Raw genomic sequence first — 24,791 nt, 5'->3', positions numbered from 1 at the left:
GTGATTGGCCCAATGCAACGAGCGATTGTGGCCAAAGGGACGTGAAAATGTTTCCAGTGGGAGAACAGCTGGGTCCCAGAAGGAAAATATGGGCATCAACTTTATGGACAACGTGCATCTGTTATTGAGGTTACACGGGGGGAAAAAGTTAGCACCATTACTGTGAATCTACTCAACTCTTCACGTGTTGTGTTTAGTTTTTGATGGTCGGTTGTGTTCAAAGCATAGCTCCAGTGAATGAACATGAATGCTTTCGACCTTGACGCTTATAATAGGCTTTTGTGCCATGCCAGGCTGCATTCAGAGGAAATCTGAGGAAGACGAACCTTTGTTTCCGTTTGGACTATATGTCCACGGTTATAAATCGTTTTGGGTTTTTTGTTTCCTCCACAGCTGCCTTAAATTAAACAGCTCTCATCCTTTCCATCGAGACTGGTCTGCAGTTCAGGCTTTTCCCATTCATATCAGTTTATAGCAGGAGTGGAACTGTGAGATCTTAATTTGTTCCAGTGCTGTGGCTGATCTGTGGGGGGAATGTGGTTATCCACAGAGGAATGAATTCAGAAATACTAAAATAAGACTGCTCACCTGTAACGCTAAGGTGATTTCACTCCCTTGTGTTTGTTATTGCACGATTCCGTCTTTCATTATTTCCTCAACTTCTCTCACTTTCAGTATTTTACAAAGATTTGTAGCATCGTTGAAAAGCTTTCAAGTATAGCATCCACTTTTTTAATAAATTGCTTTCTTCTTCTTCTTTTTACTTTAAGGTGTTTGTTTGTGGTTTCGTGGAGTTCACAAGCCTATATGTTTTTTAAAAAATGCTCCACTCAAAAAACATGATTAAATACACCCACAGCTGCCTCTCAATAAAGGCGAACAAAAGCAATTTGAAATTGCAAAGTGCGTGCAATTGACCTGCTGTCCTCACTGTAATTAAAAGCAGAGGGATTAATGGATTAATTTACACATCCTGTTGAAATATATTCTCAAGTGGCAGCAAGAAATACAAGTGGACAGTGACTGGCGTTAAAATGCACATGCAGACAAACAAGACCAACCACACAGGGCATTTCATAAGGAACTGTAAATATCAGAGGGCAACGCAAGATTTTGAGAAAAAACTAAACATTTTTCCAGGGTGCTTTTAAATTTTGAATAGGCAAATATTTTCTCACAGCAGTACCAAGGGGGTTCATTTAATACGCTGTTAGCCCTTTCACCTTCAGAAGCTGGTCTGTGGTAGGATTTCTTAGAGATGGCTAGACACTGACTGCTGTACATGGCATGACAGCAGCACCTCCCTGTGGTCAACACTGCGCACGAGCCAAGAAACGTGCAGCTCGCAGATCCAAATGCTCAAATACAGTTAAAAATATATGTTGAGTGTTAGTGATGTTATGGTTTTACATAATAATGTCAAAAAATCAATAAAACAAAGTCAACAAGTATATTATTCGATGATCTGTGGTTTGAAAGAAAGTCAATGGCTTTTATAAATAGTCAGACAAGCAGAAAAGCCATTAAGATAGATAGATAGATAGATAGATAGATAGATAGATAGATAGATAGATAGATAGATAGATAGATAGATAGATAGATAGATAGATAGATAGATAGATAGCCACATAAAACTGAGGCCAAGTCTTCTGCCGCCCTCTGGTGTACATATGTGCTTAAGTCTACTAGATAGATTAAATATCTATTTGCAGCATTGTCACAATGGTGACTCACACACACCTAAAGGTGGCTTTCAGAGGGTAGTTGTGGTACCAGCAGTGCAGGTGCAGAAATGAACAAGCATCGAATATCATCCTAGCTGACTCTGCGTAGTACGTGAAGAATTATCTGCAGGCTGGTGCAGTGATTTAACCGTTTAGTGTAAATATGCAGATCAGGGCAAAACTAGAATGCGAAACCTATGTTAATAGAGTCACACGTAACACTGAAAATGAGTACAGGCTGTGCCAGAGTTGTTTCATAACAGGTAATATGCCGTTAATAATTGTAGGGATTACGCATCTTTAAGGTCCTTGATAGATGAACCTCACGGTATGATTCACACCAAGAATTTGAAACTGTCTCGTTACCCACCATAGTGATTCTGAGCAGGAAGCCAAAAAGGAACGAGAACACGTTCTGTCTCATTTTGGTTTTCGGTCTAAATTAAGGCACTTCACGTGAATTTAATTATAATTCAGGAATTACTCGCCTGGGGTAAGTGACGACAAGACAAATTGGACCGTTTTATTGGCGGAGCAGCGCGTGACGTGGAGGCTAGTTCTCGTGTAGTATCGCGATCCGATATGTGAAATAAATCCCCGGCGCAGCTACACAATCGGCCATTTTGTCGGTGCAGGCCATCAGCCGCAGAGGGCAGAGGGGCGTATAGTATTTACTAGTTACCTGGAAGACGCATCAAGAACATCGCAATATGAACGATACACTTGTTTCATTCGCCAAGGATTTCTTGGCCGGTGGTATTTCTGCTGCCATCTCCAAAACAGCCGTCGCCCCTATTGAGAGAGTGAAGCTTCTCCTTCAGGTAAAACTCTTTGACTGGCGGAAAGCCGTTAGCCGGCTAGCTTGTGTAATCTTACTCACTGCCATTTAAAAGTATTAATCGAATACTAATTGAGTAGCTTGTACATAAACTAATTGCAGCTTGCTTATTATAATGTTTATCCGGAAACGGTGAAACTATAAAGAGGGACTGCTTCAATAATTTGAGGTCACCACAGGATGGGGAAATGACCTACACGAGCCCGGCTGCTAACGCTAGCTTTATTACACGTTAACCTTAGCCGGCATAGCTAACAAAGGACAAACACGAGAACACTCTGTACGAACAGCCGGCAACTCGTCTGGATTATTTAAAGCGCTGGTATCTCAACTATAGTTACACGGGGATAACATGATTATAGTATTCTCGGTAAAATTTGGCGGCGTATCATTGTGGTGGCCCATGTACCCCCGGATGTTAGGCAGCGTTTAGCACGACTGCTAAGCTAAAGCCCGGGCGGTAGTCAATCACAGCCAGATCAGCAAGTTTTACATCCCTTCTTGTTCAACCCGCACAACGACATTATATTACACCCTTTAGTGACATTTGTGTTATTTGAGGCTTAGTGTCTGTCTGTGTGAGCATGATTAAATTAATAGATGGTTAACCACGTCCGAATTAACTAGTCAGATTACAATTCAACACGGTAGTCATTATCATTAATTACTGATATCTGTTTAAGAATTTCTCTTGTGGTTCCTGCAATTTTTATAGCTTCAAGGTCACAACAAAGGGACCTTGTCGCTGTAAAGTGGTTCCTTAGCTTCCTGATTTTTAACCTCAGTCTGTGTGATTCTCCTTTTCTCTTAATCCAGGTCCAGCATGCCAGTAAGCAGATCACAGCTGATAAGCAGTACAAGGGTATCATGGACTGCGTTGTCCGTATTCCCAAGGAGCAGGGATTCCTTTCCTTCTGGAGAGGTAACCTTGCCAATGTCATCAGATATTTCCCCACCCAGGCCCTCAACTTTGCCTTCAAGGACAAGTACAAGAAGGTCTTCCTTGATGGCGTCGACAAGCGCACGCAGTTCTGGAGGTACTTTGCTGGCAACCTGGCCTCTGGTGGTGCTGCTGGAGCCACCTCCCTCTGTTTCGTGTACCCCCTTGACTTCGCCCGTACCCGTCTGGCAGCTGATGTGGGAAAGGCAGGAGCCGGGAGAGAGTTCTCAGGTCTGGGTGACTGCCTGGTTAAGATCTTCAAGTCTGACGGCTTGAAAGGATTGTACCAGGGCTTCAATGTGTCTGTGCAGGGCATCATTATCTACAGGGCTGCATACTTCGGCATCTATGATACAGCTAAGGGTATGTTTATTTCGCACTGATCATAAAGCGATTCATCTGCATCTATTGGTGTTGTAAATAATTTACCTTTCCTTTTGTGCTTGCAGGAATGCTTCCAGACCCCAAAAACACCCACATTGTGGTGAGCTGGATGATTGCACAGACTGTGACAGCCGTTGCTGGCCTGACCTCATACCCCTTCGATACTGTCCGTAGACGTATGATGATGCAGTCCGGACGTAAAGGAGGTGAGTGCATTTGTAACACGCGTCACCTAGACATGAACCCAGAAGTTACAGTTGATCTGTTCTATATTGAGTTTTATTTCGTAACTAACTCTTTATTTTTATTTTTTTTTCCTTCCTTAGCTGAAATCATGTACACCGGGACCATTGATTGCTGGCGCAAGATCGCACGCGATGAGGGTGGTAAGGCTTTCTTCAAGGGAGCCTGGTCCAACGTGCTCAGAGGCATGGGCGGCGCCTTCGTGCTGGTGTTGTACGATGAGCTGAAGAAGGTCCTCTAAATCTTCATTGTCACATCACTGTCCAATTTGGCTAAATGTAATAACTTTCCATTTCTACGGACTCTGCGTTCTGCCTTATTTATGGGAACAAACTTCTCACCAATAGTGAGAGATGGCTGTACGTTGTGCATCTTTGATTTTAAAACGTTCCACACCCTGTTTACCAATGTCATTCCTGTTTAAAAAGAAATATGATACCTCCTCCTGTCATTCACTAGGTTTGTATGGTCCCAACTTGAATAAATTTATTCTGGGGAACAAACTAAACAATTTATGTCTACTGTCTCCAATACTGTTATAGCATGGGATGAACACTCACTTGGATAATGAAATGCACGAAGTGGATTACACCCAATGGCTATATTTACTCATGCTTATCTCTCCCTGAGCCTTTCTGCATTTGACCGTGGCCACTTCTAGGATTGTAGAGTAGAATACTCGAGTGTCACCTCCTTTGTTGTGCCACTCAGATTGTTAGTAGCACAATCTATAGCTTGTATACTGACCTTACTGAGGTTCTGTTTCTAGGTTATCTTTCACAGCACATGTAAATTGACAGTATTGCAGTTTTAGTTATTCAAACAGCTGGAAAATGTAAATCTTAAGAGAAATATATAAAATAGAATTTATATAGTTCAAGATATCCCTCTCATTGGATATTCAGTGTCTGAATAAATATAGCTCTTAAATTTAGAAGAACAGAATGACTACCACGCATCCAAGACACCAACTGAATTCAAATCTATTCTCACATCCATCACAAGTTGCTTTGGCGATGTAAGAAGTTTGGTTTTGCTTTGTCAACCTAAATAGCAAACATGATTATAAGGTGTGGTGCATGTTAAGTGAGCTGCAAATGACTGGCTAGGTGAACACTTGCTTTATTAGTCATATCTGTAGCCAGGCAGAGTGTTATGGGAGAAATACTTCCTACATACTTTCTACATTTTTCATAAGTAATAAAGCCTATATGACATAGTGTAAATTAACATAGGTGTAATTTGATTATATAGATATATAAATTATGAGAGAGAGAGAGTTTAAGGTAAACTTGGCAGGTATGTAAAAAAAATGGCATGGCTTTTTTTTCTTTTTTTAAACCTAATGAAAAGTCAGATTAAAGATAAAGCAGCGATTAAGAGGCCCTTACACACAAGTTTCAATATACAATCTGGTTTCGGTCTACTTAACCCGAGATACTGAATGTGGACAGCAGGGGGCGCCAGTTGCATACAGCGTGAAACTAGATCAGCTCTGCTAAACTGCTCCCACTGAGAGTTTCTTAATGAGGAGTGTCTAAAGCTCAAACAGGCTTTAAATCTTATCAGAATATTATGACAACAAAACAAAGGCTCACCCTGACCCAACCGAGATAAACAATCATCACAAACAGCCAGGCAGTGTTTGCTATGTTGAACTTATTACTTCAATACAGCGAAACCTGCTGCCTGTATAACTCGTTTCAGAAGGTTAAAGAGGTGTTGATGCATTCCAGAGTGATGCTGTGTAACTGTAGCCTGTACTGTAACACTGTAACTTAAATGTTGTTGTTCCTCTATTACATTGTAAAAAAGAAAAAAAAAGTAATACACCTTACAATAAAGCACCGAGAGCCTGACAAAGTAAAGGAAGAATATTTGTCCAGTGCATTTAAAATGACAAATGTTAAAGTGTTTATAAAGTTGCTAATAAAGTGGACAGATACAGAACTGTTTGCTCAGTGTCTTACATCAATTTAAATGAAACCCTTTGCATTTTACTTTGCTTTGACGAGAGATTCACCTCTAAATCGTTTGGAAATATGAATTAAAAAACCGGCAAATCACTTTCCTGTTTGTACTGAGAGCGTGGGTGTAGCCATATAAAGAAAGGGAATGATTTGCCAAGGCAGTAGAGCTATGTTTGTCCTACACAAGTTTAATTTGCAGTCATAAACACCAATAACGTATGCATCTGAATAAAATGCATACAGTACACATTATCTTCTTTGCCTTCTCCCTGTCTGCTCTTGCTGGGTAATGTTTTTGCCAAATCACACCTGTCATATTATCCATTCTTTAGACATCTGCTAATCTGTTAATGAGTATTATTGAAGCGCATGGTTGACATTTGTTTTTTCTTTAACTTTGCTTGTGGAAATAAGGAGCACTGTTTACAGCACATAGCTCTAATCTGAATATCAATAAAAGCTCGTATTGATCTTGCTCGGGTTGTTCTCCGTCCACACACACAGTATGTTAATCAGTGTAAAAAGCCCCAGCGCAAACCACGTTTGATATGGCCATATCTGAGAATCATCTGCGGCCTTGCGCAGCCACGTGCTGTACTTTGCAGCAGCTCGGGGGTAAAAACGCACACCTAACAACGGGACACACCTGCTCTTTGGTTCCTGCTGAAATCATCTCTAGCTCTTTCCACATTGGTCGTGCCAGTTTCCTCCCACAGTCTAAACACTTGTGAGTCAAGTGGACTGTACTCTTGAATTGTCTGTAGGTGTGAAGTACGACTGCGACTGTTTATTAATCATTGTTAGATTTGTAACCAACTGACAGCTTGTCCGGGGTGTTCCCTGCCTCCTGCACAGTGCATTCTGGGATACATTCCAGCCTGTTGTTCATTATCTCGTCACTTCCAACTGTGTTTGGAATCAACACGCACCACAACACACCAGGCTAATATTATTTATGAGCTTAATTTTAGCTACGACGGGTAATTTATTCGAATAAATTGACTCCGAGCATTTCATCTATATGTTTATCTGGTTTTAAGGATTAACTGGATGTTAGTACTTTGCGGCAGCGCAGTTGGGAAATGTGAGTCCTATTATTATTATCATTATTATTACTACACAGGCATTCATTGATCCAAAGACAAAAGATAAAAGAGCACAAAAAGAAAACAGCAACAAGACTTTCTGTGAAGTACAGGAAAGTACTAGTTTTTATTCCTTCATAATCAAACTTCACAAACAGCTTGAACTTGTACAATACCTCAGAGAGTGAAAATTACAAAAAAAGTGCTGGTAACATTTACAAAAATCATCCTTACTTAGCAACAATCAGTTTATTCTTCCACACTTTTTTTAGTCTTTTGTATTAAGGCTTAATACTTCTGTATAAAGTATATGCAAGATAAGTCTTCACAGTTTTTCGAAAAAAGTCACAATATTATGTAACATAATGAAGCTTTTACGGCTATTTTCTTTATAATAACAAATACACATCACTGGTAAATATATGTGAAATACAGGGCTTATTGTAAAATGGCAAGTAATGATACTGTTTGCTGAGATAAATTGATTCCACACACTGTTATAGGAAAGTTCTGACATACCCTTGCTATAACTGAAGGAGGAGGAGAAAAAAAAAATATGATAAGCATAAACACTTGGGAGATCGCCTCCAAACTTTGGCACATCCCATGAAACAATTTCACAAAGAATGAGATTTATTTTTGAAATCATACATATGGAAGAATAGTTAAACTGGCATAAAGTGAAAACATGCTGTGTAGTAAGGTGCTAAAATCAGAGATATTACACTGCCAGCCTTTTTTTTTTTTTCCTTTTTTACCCCACATGGACTGACATGAATAAGGTGCATTTGTAAGACTCAAAAGCATGATGTAGGCCTTTCTTAGATGTCAACGAAATATGCAATAAATACAAGTCTTCAAAAACGACCTAAATGAATTTGACCAATAGTCTCGAGGCGACCTCGTATACTCATGCGTTCCCATGGATTCAGAAAAATGAAAATCTCTTCTGCAGTTGTGTAACTCTAACTGTGGCATGTGAAAGTAAAAGCTGTATTGTATCGGTAAAATGGTATGTGTTATTTGATTTTTTTTTTTGTGTTGTTTTTTCTGTTTTTGTTTCGTTTTACCTTTAACTGTCGTGAAAAACTGGATGAGTAAGGAGATGGAATTTGAAAACTAAATGCGAAACTAAGCCAAGATATATTCACAAGATCCTCTAAGCTGCACTGGTTTACAGGTCAACAGATGAGAGCTCTAGCCCTAGACTTACCAATTTCACCCTCATGCATACTGTACGGTTAAAGTGACGCAACAAGCTTGCTTAAATAGTCTACATCACAAAAAGCAATTTGGTTTTAGTGCAAACACAATTGGCTGGCTTCAGCTTCTCAATAATAACAAGCTCACCAAGGAGATTACAAGAAGGCACATACTTATGCTTCCTCTAACACGCAACAAATTTAGACAAACCGCAACATCTTTCAACAACACCACAAAGCGGTGAAAACAGGAAAGCTACTACATCCAGATAAAATGGTGACGTTTTGCTCTTTGTGAATTTTTGAAAAATTTACACTTATTTATCAGAAAAATATAGTGACGTTCGGGCCGATCGCTAATGCTGCCGGTAAATGACCCCAATTGAAAATGACGTATGATACATTTTGGTGGCTTCTCTACATAAGCAGCCAATGATGGTGCGTTCATTGACGAAAAGAAGAACAAAAAAAAAAAAGATGCATTTTGGATTTTCGTTTTTTCATTATTGTTTCGTTTTAAAGCATTTTTTTTTTTCTGGAACATCCCAGAAAAATATCACTCAAAGTTTTTAAGGGAAAGGTGTGCACGACGGCGGACAGCTGGGTTTCTCTTTTGGCATTTGTGTTTATTTCTAAACATGTTGGCTTGTGTGATGAAGACGACTGACTCGTGGTGAACGATTCCATCCCTCATAACATCCCTACTCTCACTTCGGATCTGTAAGAGCTGCTTGATTTGTCCAAAACAATCACAGGAGGAAACAACAGTTTTAATGCCCCTCAAATCTGGACACTAATACTCAGGGTACTGCTGGGTAAATTTAACATAAAAAAAAGAAGAAGAAGAAGAAGGAAAAAGGGGCGAGGGGAGAAAAAAAAGAACCCTGCTACAAACAGCAATATATGGATGTCATGTGCATTTAAAAAACCAATTCTGTACCTTTGAATACAAAAAAAACAAAACAAAGTAAAACACGTCAAATATCACCATTTACTCAGCATTCCCATGGTGAGGACAAGCGTCCCATACTATGGTTCAAATATGTGTCGTGTGAATTATATTGCTTTTGATAGAATAAGACCAAAATCAGTCTAGTGCAAATCTCTTATCTGGTTTGAGAAGTGGTGGTAGGTGTAATGAGAGGCAACTGTTAAATCTGCTCTAGAAAGAACATATCGGGTGATTCTGACAACTACTTAGCTGTGAAGTGGTATCCCTTTATGAATTTTCTTTTCCAGAAAAGAAAAACAAATCTGTCACCAGTCTATGCCATAACAACAATTTTGAAGGACATCCCTAATAAATAGTTCCTATTAAATATATATATATATTTTTATATATAACCCATCACCTACTGAATGCAATTAACCAGCACAAAAGGAAATATGGTAACTCCTTCTATCCAAATAACTCCTATTTTGATCGGGAGGATGGCGGCCATGTTACTCACCCTCCCGTGTACAGCAGGGGGAGGGTGTGCTTTGTCTGTCAGCTCACATCGGTGCTAATGGGTGTTGCCTGTGCAGTTATGTCTGTCAAATACATCTCTCAACTTGGAAATGTTGGAAAACTCACTCCAGTCCAGTGTTTGACAAATCATATTATAAAAACATCCTTGCACATACATTTAAAAAAAGAAAAAAGAAAAGAAAAAACTTTATCCCCTATTTCAAAACAGCAGTCAATACATTTCATACAAGCTTGTTTCATAACAACAATAATAACAACATACAAACCAACTTGGAGCATAAATTATCAAAAACAAACTGAACACATTACTGCAGCATATATTTCAGGGTTGCTTAGTTGTGATGTTAACTAACTTTACTACAACAGCTCCACTTCTGCCAAGTTCATAACTATATAAGAGATGTCTTTTTTTTTCTTTTTTTATGAAGGGAAATAGTCAAAATCAAAAGCTGACATAGGCAAAAAAAAAAAAAAGCCTGACAAAATATACACATATTTATAACCACATCTCAAATTTCAACTCATGTGCATGTTTACAAAAGCATCTAGGTACATGATATGGCAGCAAAAAGCCTGAAAGCACGATGGAAGAAGAAGAAAAATCAAAATCAAACCTAAGCTGCTTTTTAAAAAGGGTGCGTGTAATTTTGGATTTTAAATGTTAATATCTTCGGCCCGGGTTTTGATTTAAAAAAAAAAACAAAAAAAAAAACCCTGCCTGAATTACAGTAATTCAATTTTCTATTTTGAATACACAGGATGAACAAATACAGCAGATTTTACCCAGATTTGGACCTCATAGTTATAAAACTAATTGTTGCCAAATGATTTACATTCGCTATTACAAAAATATACTCTTTTTTTGAATCACTTTGATAAATAATACCTAATCACATCGCGATGTTGAAATCCATCGTACAGTTTGGTTTGAATTTACTTTTGTTGCGCAGTGACAACCGGCTTTGTTGCCTTTCTTTCAGCGAACATTAAGGTCGATTTGTTAATAGGTGACGAGCACCTAAACTAGATTTGAGTTGCTGAGACTTAAAGTTGTGTATAATTTTTTTTTTTCCATTTTTTTTTTTTTTTTGGCTTAATAAACAACTTACAAATATGTGCAAACTTAACATCTTGGTCCATCTCAAGTATAAATGGCTGAATGTACTCTTAAGTTACAATGTCAGATTAGTTACTAGGGACAGCCTTAAATATATTAAACACAATCCAATGTGAAGGTGAAAGTGTACACCGATTTGCTAAATGTGTGTATAGAAGACGTAACCAATGATTATTATGTTTTGCCAGAGGAACAATGCAACATTTACAATCTTATACATGTTTTAACATGCAATAGTTTACATCACAGCTATTGTGTCAGATTCATTTTTATGTTTTGTTGCATTTCTTATTTTTAAAAAAAGAAAATCTATTTTGGTCTACAATAGGCAAATTAACACAACCACAAAACTATAAACAAGTGACATAACGTATACGCATTTTCACAAGCACCCTGCCATGAGATTAAAAACAAAGAAAATCAATCATATTAATATTAATAATAGTAATAATAATAATAACGGTGGCAATCTAGCCCAATTGTAGGAACCCCACACACATTATAAAGAAATATTCATTTTTTCAAAAACTTAAAATTGTCCTAACCTTTTCTTTGGTTTGTTTGTTTGTTTTATTTAACTTCTAATGATTACCATGGCCCCGTTTTGCTAATTACCCCCAACCTGCCCGTTTTATGAAGACACAGTGCTAGTGCTGAAATTTTTCATCTAAGTCTTCAGTGATGGCAGACCACGAGTTGGCCGAGACCACGGCCAACGTCACGGCGAGGAACCTCGACTTTTTCTAATGTCTCTGCACTATTAAAGAGTGACCTACACAGAGAGAGAGGCAGAACGATAGCATAGTGTATATGTTGTCTATAAAACCAGTCCGCACAAGCGTTAGCTGTGGTCAGAGCTTATAAGGGTTTGTGATCTCATGGCAAAGTTTGAAATAAATGTCGAGATGAGATCTAAAAAAAAATTTAAGAAATTAAAAAAAAAAAACGAAATGGGATAATTTTTAGGGAAATGTAAATTTTTGCTAAACTTGTGATAAGCAAGTCTGCTACCACACGGGTTTGTAAAAACGATTAAGTGCTGGGAATTCTCCTTAATGTTTGGTTTGAGTTGGAATGTGCTGCTCTGAACAGGAATGCATGTTTTTAGTTGACGCTGCTGCACACCTTTAACCTAATCGTCTCATCCAGCTGAACTAAGCCAAAAAGACTTGAGTGACTGAGAATACAAAGAGGCTCAGCTCTTCAGAGTCCAAGTCCCCTCATCAGTGTGATAAAGAAAAGATACTGAATGCGTGTTATCCAGGGACTCGATAACAAAGTACTCCTCCACTGAAAAAAAAAAAAAAAAGCTGTGTAGACAGGACTGCATGCTTTATTTGGACTGTTCGATGGTAGTTACCTGAAGATGGTGTTTTATTTCTAAAACAACACATCTGGGGTAGAGTAATAACTGCATGTTCGGAGAATAGTAAATATAATCTAGATATTGTAATAGCTTAGTATAGCTGTGTCTACTTGAAAATCTGAACAGCTGCTTCATTATGTCTGCAAAACCCTTAAATTTCAAACAGAACTGTTTCTGAGGATGTCATAGTGTGACGGTTGAATGACAGGGACTAGCTATATCACATTGCCTATATTTGTGATGCTTCCTTTTAACAGTAAATGTCTATGAAACTAAGTGTATATTTGTTAATCATAGCTGTTTTCTCCTAATTTAATTGAAAACTATGCATTATGGAGGATTCAAAGATTCAAAATAAAGGCAATCACTTTCTTTTGGCATGCTGCATTTAATGTTATAAAAGGTTTTGCATTTAAGAAAAAAAATGAAGATTTTTTTCTTCTTCTTTATATTTGTCTGCTTCCCTCTTACTCTTATAATTTAAAGTCTCCCCTCATCCTCCCCAAATTTGGCACCGTAACTAGGCTGGAGAAGGTTAGAGAGAAAACTGTGGTAATTAGTCCACAGGGGACAAAATAATAAGCCATCACAAAACCTTTTATTTCAGAGCCACTCGGTCCTGAAACTTGATTTGTGGTTTTTCATTCTGCCGTATTTCTCTCTTAGTTTTTGTTCATCCAAGCACCTAAAGACTGCTGTTTATCTGTAGCCAAAACTTTCAATTTGGCATCCCACTTTTTATTTCCAAATTGCGGTGATAAAAACCGGCCAATCTAATGTTTAATAACCATTTTCTTTTCTCTTTTTTTTTTAACCACATTGCTCGTTGCTTGCCCTTTACGATTCCAAGCTGCACATAAATAACAAGGCTGTAAGATAAGATAAAACTTTAATGATCATTGTGGGGAAATTGGGCATTGGCTTGCATTTGGACGGGCCTGCCATCAAGGTCAAAGCACGCCTGGTGTGATTTGCGCACAGTGTACTTTGGAGCCAACTAAGAACCTTAAAGCAGCTTTCAGATCCTACAGACTGCAAACCATTTCATTCATGTAGTCTCAGAGGAGGCAACTAGTGGCATTCCCACAGATGTTATTGTAATATGAAAAAACGCAACGGCCATAATGACCAACAAAGAGAATCAAAAATATTCAACGATTCTACTTGTTTTCGTTTTGTTCGTTTAAACTTCACCTCTTCTGGCTGATGTGTGGCTCCCCCTGCTGTTCACAAAATGCCACTGCCCTTTCTCCCCAAACATACAGTACAGTACAGTATATGGCTTGTTTGCAAATGTGAAAAACTGGAAAAAAAAAAGCCTCATCTATGACAGAGAGCAATGTGACAGGAAAACAAAATGGCTATCCAGTATTAGGATTTCATATTTTAATTTCCAACTGCCATCTAAACCAACCAATCAAAGGCGTGCGTGATTGCATTTTAAATCTTTTCATCCTCCAAACTGTATACATGTATGTTTAAAAAATAAAACTAGCTGATGTAGTCTTTACTGTATATGAATAGAACATTTCAGGTATTTAAAGGGTTCTCTTATGCACTCACAACCACCAGGTTTTTAGCAGTAATAGTATAAATAGTCTATTTTTCATTAGTCCACTGTGTATATTCTGTATTTGTGCAACGTAGGAGAGAAAAACTATGAATATTCTGTATAGTTGCTGTATGTACTGATAGGCACTTGATAGGCGTACTCCCTATATCACACAAGGTATTGTATATTCTAGCTGCAATTTTATCAAACTATCTGAAAATGTATTCTTTATCTGTGTGGAGATGGTGATACTTAAAATATATATAGTTTATTTGTAAGAAGTTATCTATTTCATTCTTATGTGTACCGGTACTGTAGAAGGACGAAAAAAGCAACGAAAAAAATAAAAAAGCTGTTAAGTATTATATGAATGCGTTCATGTGTTTTCTACTTTTGTGACTTTCTTCGCGCCTAAATAAAATAAATCTGGCTTAAAATGTGTGGAGACAGACTTAAAGACAAACAGGAAGACAGACACATGCTTATCAGAATAAAATGAACCTGTTCCTTACTCAGTATCACCCTCACCATTACTATCTTCCATTTCCTTGTTTTCAACTAAATGCAAAGCGTATATGCATATATATATAATACACTGTGAAAAATAACCGACTATTCTTTATTCAGTCGCGCGAAGCTATGTATGTATAAACAACACCACTATGACCACCAGAAAAAAGCAGAAGGAACTCCGAAATAAAGAAGTATAACAATGAATTAAACTTACTGCAAGAAGGACAACAATGTACTGTAGACCCTGTGTCTCTACACTACGATAAACAAAACATAAACAGGAATATATCTGAAACACAATACAAACAGCTGCAGGCTCAAGACTAGTATCTACTTTTCAATATGTTTTGTTCAGGAAAATATGCGTACACTTTGCAAACATAAAGTCTAGTCTAACAACTAGAAGAAGCACGATTGAGATAAGGACTTTTTTTTTCTGGATAATGTTGCAACTTTTCAACAATTTTTGACTTGGGGTTTTTTTTTTGGTTTTTTTTTGCAACACTGAGAAAAGGGAATTAAGCACCACCACGAGTATCTGAAGCAGTATAAGGAATATATAACTATGGACAGTGAAGAGCGTGTGATGCTAATGCGACAGGGGACAGAGGGGGAGGAAGCCTGGGTATGCTCTGAGCACGTTATGACACACTGGAGAGAAGGTGCTTCCCCTTCCGAGCCTGGTCTGCTATCAAACACCTTATGATACAAGAAGTCAACTGACGACGGGACGAGTTATTTAGCCCTCATCCAGATAACGTTGAGATTGGCTACTTTTGTTATTCCAAAAGAAGTGATAGAGAGAAACGATTGATAGTGAACTTGTGAAATCAAATATTTGGAGGAGAAAAGAAAAAGAAAACCAACATCGAGCTACTTAACCTACTATTTAGACCAATGATACCACAAAGCTGGTTGTACTCATCTAGCTACAGTCAATAGTGCATTTGATATACGTGTTTACACAAAATATGTAAAAATTTCGGTGCCATGAAGGAATGCTAGATTACTGAATACACACGTTACACTGAAACGATTTCATTAATGTCTCTGCCTTTGCTGTTAAAGAAGTGATGATGTTAGTTTGGCAGTGTTTATTTGGTACTGAACAGACAACAAACACCAACATCATGAGCTGTGCGCCATACGTGTGGCAATACTGTTGGAAAGAGATCTCGGCAGTTGCTTACATATTTCTATTTAGTGCATTGTCTGTTAAGGCATGAGATTACCCTCCACGTGCTGTGTAGAGACAAATATAGCACTAGCATGCAGCAATATTGCCATCCTGGCAACAACAGCTACAAACAGGAACCATGTAGTTTAGGCTTATATGCACACCGTAAGAGACGGGCCCAATCAAATGTTAAATAATGTGCTACTTTTACTGAGGACCAACCTCACGGCTTTTCAGTGTATTTCTAAAGTGTGGCCGATTTATTTATATTTCAGTTTCAGACCAGGAGAATCCAGAATCCCGACATCACCGGGTCTCACATGTTCGTCACTTGACTTCATCTGAAACCGACTCGGCAGTGATGTGAAATCTAGTAGCAATTATATGAAATTTAGCATCAAAAATGCTTGACACAACTTCTCCAATCTGGTACAGTGAAGTCAACAGTACTTGACCTAAGCTTGAGTAAAATCCTCCGAACAACTGTTACAGGTGCCTTATTATCCCAAAAGGTTTGGAGAGCTGCTTCTCATAGTACCTGCGCTGCATATTGCAAAGGAAGCCCTACAGTTCAGATATTCCACTTATCAACATTTTGATTAGGCTATATACCACACAGACACTCACAGACATACGGACACTAAGGAAGGGACACAACTGTGTACGACTGACGGACAGATATCAAAGAAGCCGCATTCCATCACCTCCCCTACACCTTTAAACCCCACAGAAAAAAGTTGTTCTAGGACACATACCATTTATGTTACACACACACACTTTATAAATGTTTTATTATTAATAATATAATAATAGTTATTATTATTTTTTTACCTCCGCCAACAGCGTCGGACGGGAGTTTGTTTATTATTACTGTCGTTGTTGCACTGTTAATGTTGTTTGGCTTGGATGTTTCTCATAGGAAAATTCTGCTCTTTTACTAAAGAAATGCAGTTGAATAAAACTGTTACAGGGAGCTGACTCCATAGAAGAGTGAATTCAAAGGTTAAAACATAGATGAGCACACATAATGGTACAGGTTTAAATAAAAACAGGTGCTTGCATTAACACGGCACAAGTATATATACTGTAGGTAACTGCAAGCAATAACAAAAGCCAAGAATCGCTGAAGTACTTAATGAAGAAATTGAAACAAAGCTATTCTATTACATGTGAACTCTACAACCAAATGTTAGATTTAAAAAAAAATCCTCTTTTCTAAAACTATAATATCTCTGTTAACAGTAGTGCACTTATTGGTTTAAGCAGTGCAACATATATGCAAGAAAATAATGCAGTCCACTTATCAAGATTTTTTTTAAAAAAGTTGTTGTTTTTTTCCTTTGAAATTGAATAAAAGAAAATCATAGTTCATTTAAGGAAAATGATTAAATATCAAGCACAGGCATTTTAAGAAAATGTGCAAAGTAGCACTTTTTTTTTTAAAATCGACAGCGGGTCTTTTTAAGACCCCCGTATGCAGTTAGTTATTCTTTTAATAATACAACTACGAAAGTGTTTGCTCACATAAATGAGCAAATCCTTCAGATTGCAGTTGCAGGCAGTTGCGTGCGTGCGTCTGTGTGTGTGTGTGTGTGTCCGAGTGTATGTGTGCGTGTGTCTGTGTGTGTCCTATTTTGGATTAAAAAGCAATAAAAAAAAAAAAAAAAGAATTGAAATATCAGAAATGAGCCTTAAGTGATGTGATGCAGGGATGACAACTTGCACACACTAGCTTCCAAATCTATTCTGTACATGCTGTTGTCTAGGTTTTAGAAAAATTAGGAATGTATGCTATTGTCTACAAAGTCCATTTGCAACTTGTGGTATACCATGAAACAGTGTGATAGCAATCAGTCAGTGGAGCTACTTGTTTTGCTTTCAGACTGTATTTCCTTTCAAAACACTGCACGCTATTTGAGCCTTCAGGGAGAGCTAGGACATGAAAAGCAATGCATTTAGCTCCCATCTGCTGAAATAGCTTTGCAATACCATTAAACGGGTTATACAGGTGCTCTGTGATCAGGGGTGACGTTTCCTTTAATTTCAAATTTGATTCAAATTAAATGATCCACTCCTAAACAACACTGTTTCAATCAACAACTAGCCTAACCCCTCCCCGATATTCAAATTCAATTATCAAATTAAAACCACATCGGCTACTTAATAACAACAATAGTTGAAGTGACAAATCTTTGTTTTGTTTGGGTTTGTTTTTTTTTTTAATCTATATCCCATAACAGTCAGGTGCAAGTTGAGGAGCAGCAATTATGAAGGAGAGAGTTTAGTCGCATATTCCAACCTGCCAAAACTATGAGCGTGAAAGGCTAAATAAAAACCGTCAGCAAAAACAATCTTTCTTTTTTTCTTATGTTTTGACATGGAAGAGGTCTAATAGCCTTAACAGTCTTTTGAAGATATTAGTGGCAGTGTATGCAAATGAGTTAAACTCCAAACTTCAGAAAAAAAGAAACAGATTTTTGCTCAAATACTGTCTCATCAACACACCATAATTTAGTCATCTTTACCATCAGAATGCATGGACAATAATTATAAAGCATGTGAGAAATATCTGCCCCCGTCACCGCTGACGAGGGTGTTACATTTCAGGACAATGATTGAAATTGGTACCTTGACAATGGCTGCATTATAATCCCTTAATACAATAGGAATAAATAAAACCCAGTGTCAAATTAACTACTCTCCTTTTTTTTTATTTCATATAAGAAGGCAATCTTGTGACCATCAGTATTTTTAGAGGGAATATGTAGCCCAACCCCAGGTGTTTTTTTTTTTCTTATTATTATTGTTGTTGTAAATTATACCACAGTAAGCTTGGACATCTAAAGTTTCCAAACTGGTCAATATGGGTTCACAACTGCCATGATAGATATTTCATGGCAATGTACACACACACACACACATACACACACACACACACACACACACACACACACGGTAACGCACACACACGCACACACTTGGATAAACAGACAGACACATGCAAATGCACGAACGTTCAAACAGGTATATTCATTCAGACATGTCGACACAAAAGGTGTGTTTGTGTGTATGTGTTTCTTTCGTAGGCCTTTCGGTAGTGTTCAACACATAAATCAGTATTTTAGGAAAGCATACATTTAGAGGCCTGTAGTTAGGATCCATCCAGTAGATCAATATCAAACTACTAAGCCTTAAGGCCACCATCTTTTTTTTTCTTTTAGAATAACAGAAAAAAAAAATCTTTTTTTTTTTTGGGAAACTTAATGTGCCAGTGTCTATACTCATTACTCTTCATACCTCAAAATAAGAAAAGGAAAATCTAGTGCCATTTTATTTGTCATTCTTTTTGAAAGAAGTTTATCTAGTTGTACTTATCCATCGGAGACATGCATTCGCATGTGGTCATTGAAGTGCTCCATTTGGTCAAACTTGGCAGGGCAGACGGAGCATACGTAGGTGGTCCCTTCTTGGCAGCTCGCTTCTGCAGCTACACCCACTCCTGTTCCAACCCCAGCCCCTACTCCAGCACCTCCACTTACTGGCATGGCGAGGGCAACCACTCCAGCTCCGGGCTCAGGGACGGCCATAGGCATGGGAATGGAGACAGGACCCGGGGCAACTGCACTCCCTGACAGCCCAGTGATGGCGCTGGCTGTGCTGTGCAGGGCCATGTGCCTCTCCAGCAGGGTCTTGTGTGAGAACTTCTTCTTGCAGATGTAGCACTCATAGGACTTCTCTCCACGGTGCAGCCGCATGTGGACGTTGAGAGAGCTCTTCTGGGTGAAGCGCTTGTTGCAGATGCTGCACTGGTAGGCCCGCACCCCCGTGTGTGTCACCATATGTTTTATTAAGTAATCCTTCAGGGAGAAAGAGCGCCAGCAGATGCTGCATTGATGAGGCTTCTCACCTGGATGTGCATGAAAGACAAAAGCATTAAGGAGGGTGGGGGGAAAAAGGGGGAAGAAAGTTGTGGATTAGGTTAGGAATATGGACAAGATGGGTGTCAAAAAATCACTACTAAACATTTTAAATGATTAAAATCTCATAATGTATCTCCAGACCAGGTGGACGTGCAATTACTGAACGGTGAAAGAAAAATTTATTCAAGGGAAAATTCTTATAACCCTTCTCACCCTTTCTCTGGTTTCTTTCTCTGAGGTTAATTTAGCTCCATCTGTTTATCACATAAACATCCACCTCGATAGGGACATTCACTGAGGTCTGTGTGGCGCGGTCATTTTTAATGAAAGATTTCAGGGTGCGCACGCTGCTGTGGGTAAATCAGCCATTACGAAGGCACGTGTCTGATTTATTAATTACAAAAAAATTGGACCAAATTAGTTGTTGGAAATTGAATCAAGGCAAATTTTGACGCTAAACGCTCCTGAAACACAGCCAGCTGACTCTTAAGCCCTACATAGAAAAAAAAAACATGGCAGGATCAGCTGACTTCAACTTGTACAGCAACATCAGACGCCCAAAGCCACAGGGGTTACTTTTCCAGTACAGGAACACACCTCTGGCTAGAATTATTTAAACCTGCGTTTGCTGTATTGTGATGCTGCTTTCACGTTGCGCTGCACGCTACAGCGCCGTGGGAAAGGTTTAGGTTTCGTCACAGTTGCTCTGATACAACATGCGCAAATTTAAAAAAAAAAAACACACAAAAAGCGAGAAAACGATACATTTGAAGTATTTTACAAAAATGTAATAACGCTGTAATGACGGCGCAGAAAAGTGGGGCTAAAATGTCAGGACTGCGAAAGCAATATTTTATGCATCTATTTGGCATTTCTGCCACTTTGTCGCGACGTTAAGATCATTTTCCATAATTGTCTCTGCTGACATTATGGGCTGTAAAATATTAACATATCAATAATAACGTAAAACGAACAGGCGGAGAAGGAGACTGATAACACAAGTTGTACCACGCAAGTTAATGAAGTTCTGTGTATCGACTGCTTTTCTGCTGTGCCGAATGAATGAATGTGTTGCCACCTGCTTTCATTTAACGAAGCTAATAAATTCTGCTTTTGCTTTGTCTTTTTTTGTTTATTTCCACTTGACCCGACCCAGGCCCTTGCAGAGGTCAGGTTTCAGGGTCACAAAACATTAGCAGCACATACATAACAGGTATTTTACTGTGTTGCCCGGGGGGTGGTGTACTCGCAGTACAGTGATTCATACCGCTGAAAAGCATTCTCTATGTCTCTGACAGGTTTTTGATTGCAGAAAAATGACACACTACCTCTGCTGCACGTGTTATCATTATCTTTTTAGCTATTTTGAGTGCGCCGCGTCAACGTGCCCTGTGAAGATGTGATATATTACATTTTCTGGGGTACTTTGTAACTCCTGCTTAATAAACAAACAAAAGATGTTATCTTGTGTATGCGTTAGATGTATTCTCATATGGACAGCAGCGGCATGTTATACTAAATCACGCTGGCATCCTTGTGGATTCTGAAAAATATAATTTTTACGAGATTAACAAAGGCGATCCATCATCGGCAGCCACGACTTGTTCAGATCTAGTCCAGGGGGATTAATCGATCGCTGATTTATTTTCCTTCTCAATCTGTCATCACTCTGCTGCTCACAATTATGCGAGTAAAACAGGAAATTTAGTTTCAAATAGCTTTCATATGACAAGTGGTTCTGGCCAAGCGATGGATTGTAATGAATAATAATGGCTATTTGAGTACGCAATTTTAACAAGATCATCTAATTATATACGATATTTTATTCTTTCTTTCTGTGATGATGATTTCTACAGCATGTGATTGATAAGGTTCTAAGTGCTGGAGGAAAGCGGTGCACAGTGAAACGATGTGCTGCACAAGCACTCTGCTGGCATTGCAAGTTAAACAGAAATGATGGCAAAGATAATAGTCAACCGTGACCTAACGAATGCGATTTGGGCTGTTTTTTCATCAGTTAGTAATTTAGTTAAATTGCTAGGATGGGTACTGGTTTATTATTTATTATGCTGGAAGCAATAAGATGACAGACATGTGTCGACAGGCCTCAGCTTTACACTGGAACTACAATCCACAGTGCAGTGCAACGCTAGAACTTGGCAACTATCTTTGTGCAACAGTGCCTCTCATAAATCTACATACTGATTTATACTGTATGTAAATAGTAAAGATGAACTTTCTAAAGAGTAACTTTGCAAATACCTAAAAGTTCACTTTTTATGGTCGAGATCTCGTTTTTCTGCTTTAATCTAAACTTGACCTACACTTGTTCCTACATTCAAACAGTCATTTCTATGACACCCACATGTTTTGCAGAAAACCGAAGACAGGAAATCAGATATCAATATGTACAGTATTCATTTGGTTGTTTCCCCAGTGTGAACAAACTACAACCTCACATGTGTGGTAACCTTGGATTTTTCCAGCTCTTCCGCACTGGCATATTGCTCCTGCACTAACAAAATTTGTCTGAATAGTTTATGATTAGCGAGCTCGGGTACTGTCACGAAACATCGTAATCAGAATGAATTTCAGATGAAAAAGACTGTGGCGAACCGAAAAGCTTTCAGCATTCACAAGCGGAGGCATTACCTAGAGAAGTGATGAATTATTATTGCTTAACTAAGAAAATTCAACTGATTAAAAATATTTTTCGCTTACCAGTATGGACAAACATGTGTTTGACGTAGTTCTGTTTGGCAGTAAAGGTTTTACTGCAGAGAGTGCATTCATAGGGCTTCTTTTCCCCCTGACCAATTCCTCCTGCAGCCTGTTGCTGCTGAGCTGGCGATTGCGGTACCGAAATAGGGTTGGGGAATGATGGCATTGCAGGGGGCGGCACTGCCACAAACTGGGGTTGCTGCTGGCCAGGAAGGTAAAGGAAAGGCTTGTGGTCTCTAGCCGGCTGTGTAGGAAAGAGTGTGGGCAGGAAGGTGCTTCCAGCAGTGCCCATCACTTGGGAATTGCTGGTCACGGTGAGCGGCATCCTTAGATTGCTGGTGTCTGGCTGGCGCATGTACTGGGACAAAGGGCTGAGTTTGACTGAGTTTTGCAGGGTATGCATCATGCTACTATCACTAGTGCTGTGGGATGTGTCCCCGTCCTCTGTCTTTTGCACTTGCTCTGGGGACGAGTCATTGACCTCTATCTGCACTGGAACTCCTTCCCCGCCACCGTCTCGGCTAAAGCCAGTCAGGTATGGCTGCTGCTCCATTGTATCTGGCTCAGTACTAATGGAGGAGCTCACCCCTGAGTCAAAACTTTCAACCTTGGATTCACTCTCTACACCCTCAATCTGGTCAGTGTCGTCCTGGCAGTCCCCCATAGTTTCATAGCAGCTGTACTCATCATCCTCTTCCTGCTTTACTTTCACGCCTCCTGTTTGTATGCGTACCGGTCGTGGTTGCTTGCGGCAGTGAGTGGACTCAGCTGTGGAGATGAAGCGATCAACCTGCTGAGATCTTTCCTGGATGCGGTTCATCCAGGGTGGATCTTGAGATTGCTGGTCCTTCTGAGTGCTAAGATTCGGATCGTAATTCGTCGACAGAGGGTTAATGTAAAGGGAGCGCTCGCGGGTGCCGTTCTGCAGAGACAGGCCAGGGTAGGAGTACAGAGATGTGTATGCACGATCCACATTTTGCTGTGATGTTGCTTGCATATAACCTGACTCTGCGTCACTGCTGGGCCCAGAGGTGCCAGACTCTGGAGTGCCGCGGGGTGTTTCCTGACCAGAATCTCCCGGTATAACAGGGAACCCCCCTGGACCAGCCAGGCCCACGTTCTGGGACACGATCCGTGTGCACTCATCAATGACGGTCTTAATCTGAAGGATGCTGGCAGCAGTGAGGATCTGCAGAGCCTCTGATTGAGACACTCGCAGAATCCCACTGTACATAAAGTCTATCAGCTTTTGGATGGATTGTACCGAGACCACAGAAGGGATCTCAATGTCGCTGTAGCCCAAGAGCAGCTTGTCCTGAAAGAAGGGGCTTCCAGCAGCCAGCACGCACCGGTGAGCTCGCAGCATACTTCCATGGATCCGAACAGTCACGTCACAGAAGTGCCCACGGTTGCGCTGCTCATTGAGGGTCTCAAGTACAGAATTGCTGAAGTTGTGGAGATTGATGTTATGAATGCGCTCGGTCATCCCCTTGCAACTGATGTCACCTGCAAGCAGGAAGCAACATGCCTGACTGAACACAACACTAAAAGTCCCGGCACTTTTTTTTCCCACATGTAACAACAAAACATCGTCATTGTTCCCAGCGTCGCTGATAAATTAGGATTAATAAAATCGTGCACAATGGAATACAACAGTTATAACCAAAGGCAATATGATAAGAAGCTCTTTATCCATTCAAGGAAATTGCCTTTCTAAACTGTGTGTAAAAATGTCGTCAACCATGACACAGCAATCAGTTTGAATACGAATTCAATACAACTGCCTGTTATAAATAATAAAAATAATACAATTCTTTGGAGAATGTCTAAAACAATAAGACAAATGTGTTCATTCTGAGGGGGGGGGGTCTTTCAGTTCAGTCTCATAGTATTAGGAGACAATCCAGTAATTCCAGCTTCTGAGCTACATTTTTCTTCCACATCGCCAAACTGAAGGACAATTAAGATGGTTCCCATCTAATTACTCCAAGTTTCTATCAGTGTGTATTTCTGAAATTCCTCCGAACACCATTAGGTGGTGCACTGGGCTTAAAGGACAAACAGGCCTCTTTTGTTAGCCATGTGTTCACTGTGATGGCGCTTCCTAACTATCCTAGGGATCCACTAAAACGTGACCCGGCTGATCAGTGTGAGAGATAAATGAAAGTGCTTTTCTTCCATGTCCTCAGCTGAAGGAATAAAAATGAGAAAGGTAGTAAGTATACGAATTGTCTGTTTTGTTCTACAACTGCTTTGAAAGCACAGAAACATACTTAAGTATAATTTCTGCTTTAAAGTACAGCTGCTGACCTTATTTGAAGGATCATTAAACACAACTTGTACTGAAACCAAGAAAATTGCCCTTCAAAACCAAGTGGAATATTATACTGATTTTTTTTTTTTTTTGGTTTTTACACTTCATCTGTCAGTGAATTAATTTATTTAAAAAATAGTGCTAATGAAAATATGAGGCAGAATCGAACAAATTACTGCTGAATACACAGGGGAACGTTTGAAGAAACACTTTATAATTTAAAATGTTATTATATAGCGAGTAGAAGTAAAATT

The 24,791-nt window shown here is 39.2% G+C and overlaps 2 protein-coding genes across 2 annotated transcripts in view; one reads left to right on the top strand and one right to left on the bottom strand.

Moving 5' to 3' along the window:
* The first annotated feature begins 2,338 nt into the window (after window positions 1-2,338).
* LOC146565612 (ADP/ATP translocase 2) lies at window positions 2,339-4,640 on the top strand. Its single transcript, XM_085288890.1, has 4 exons — window positions 2,339-2,545; window positions 3,379-3,865; window positions 3,952-4,092; window positions 4,213-4,640. The coding sequence occupies exons 1-4, from the start codon at window positions 2,435-2,437 to the stop codon at window positions 4,368-4,370; spliced, it is 897 nt and encodes a 298-aa protein (XP_085145016.1). The 5' UTR covers window positions 2,339-2,434; the 3' UTR covers window positions 4,371-4,640.
* A 2,641-nt stretch (window positions 4,641-7,281) lies between these two features.
* zbtb20 (zinc finger and BTB domain containing 20) overlaps window positions 7,282-24,791 on the bottom strand; it is a 33,833-nt gene continuing 16,323 nt past the window's right edge. Inside the window, exons 3-4 of the mRNA XM_085288887.1 lie at window positions 22,224-23,729; window positions 7,282-19,489 (exon numbers count right to left, since the gene is read on the bottom strand). Coding sequence (XP_085145013.1) covers window positions 18,954-19,489; window positions 22,224-23,709 — 2,022 coding nt within the window. The 5' untranslated portion in view covers window positions 23,710-23,729 and the 3' untranslated portion in view covers window positions 7,282-18,953. The remainder of the gene's footprint in view (window positions 19,490-22,223; window positions 23,730-24,791) is intronic.

This window comes from Mchenga conophoros, linkage group LG10 (genome assembly GCF_057382185.1).
Source record: "Mchenga conophoros isolate Kocher_MC1m ecotype Shallow Benthic linkage group LG10, M_conophoros_male_GT1.1, whole genome shotgun sequence".
Classification (NCBI taxonomy): Eukaryota; Metazoa; Chordata; class Actinopteri; order Cichliformes; family Cichlidae; genus Mchenga; species Mchenga conophoros.
This window is presented reverse-complemented; position numbering and strand designations above follow the sequence as displayed.

What these genes read in the sequence shown, in the direction of transcription:
- LOC146565612 (XM_085288890.1), top strand. Translation starts at nt 2,435, where the DNA reads ATGAACGATACACTTGTTTCATTCGCCAAGGATTTCTTGGCCGGTGGT. An exon ending in GAGTGAAGCTTCTCCTTCAG is followed by an intron (nt 2,546 to 3,378) that starts GTAAAACTCTTT and finishes CTCTTAATCCAG; the next exon opens with GTCCAGCATGCCAGTAAGCA. An exon ending in GCAGTCCGGACGTAAAGGAG is followed by an intron (nt 4,093 to 4,212) that starts GTGAGTGCATTT and finishes TTCCTTCCTTAG; the next exon opens with CTGAAATCATGTACACCGGG.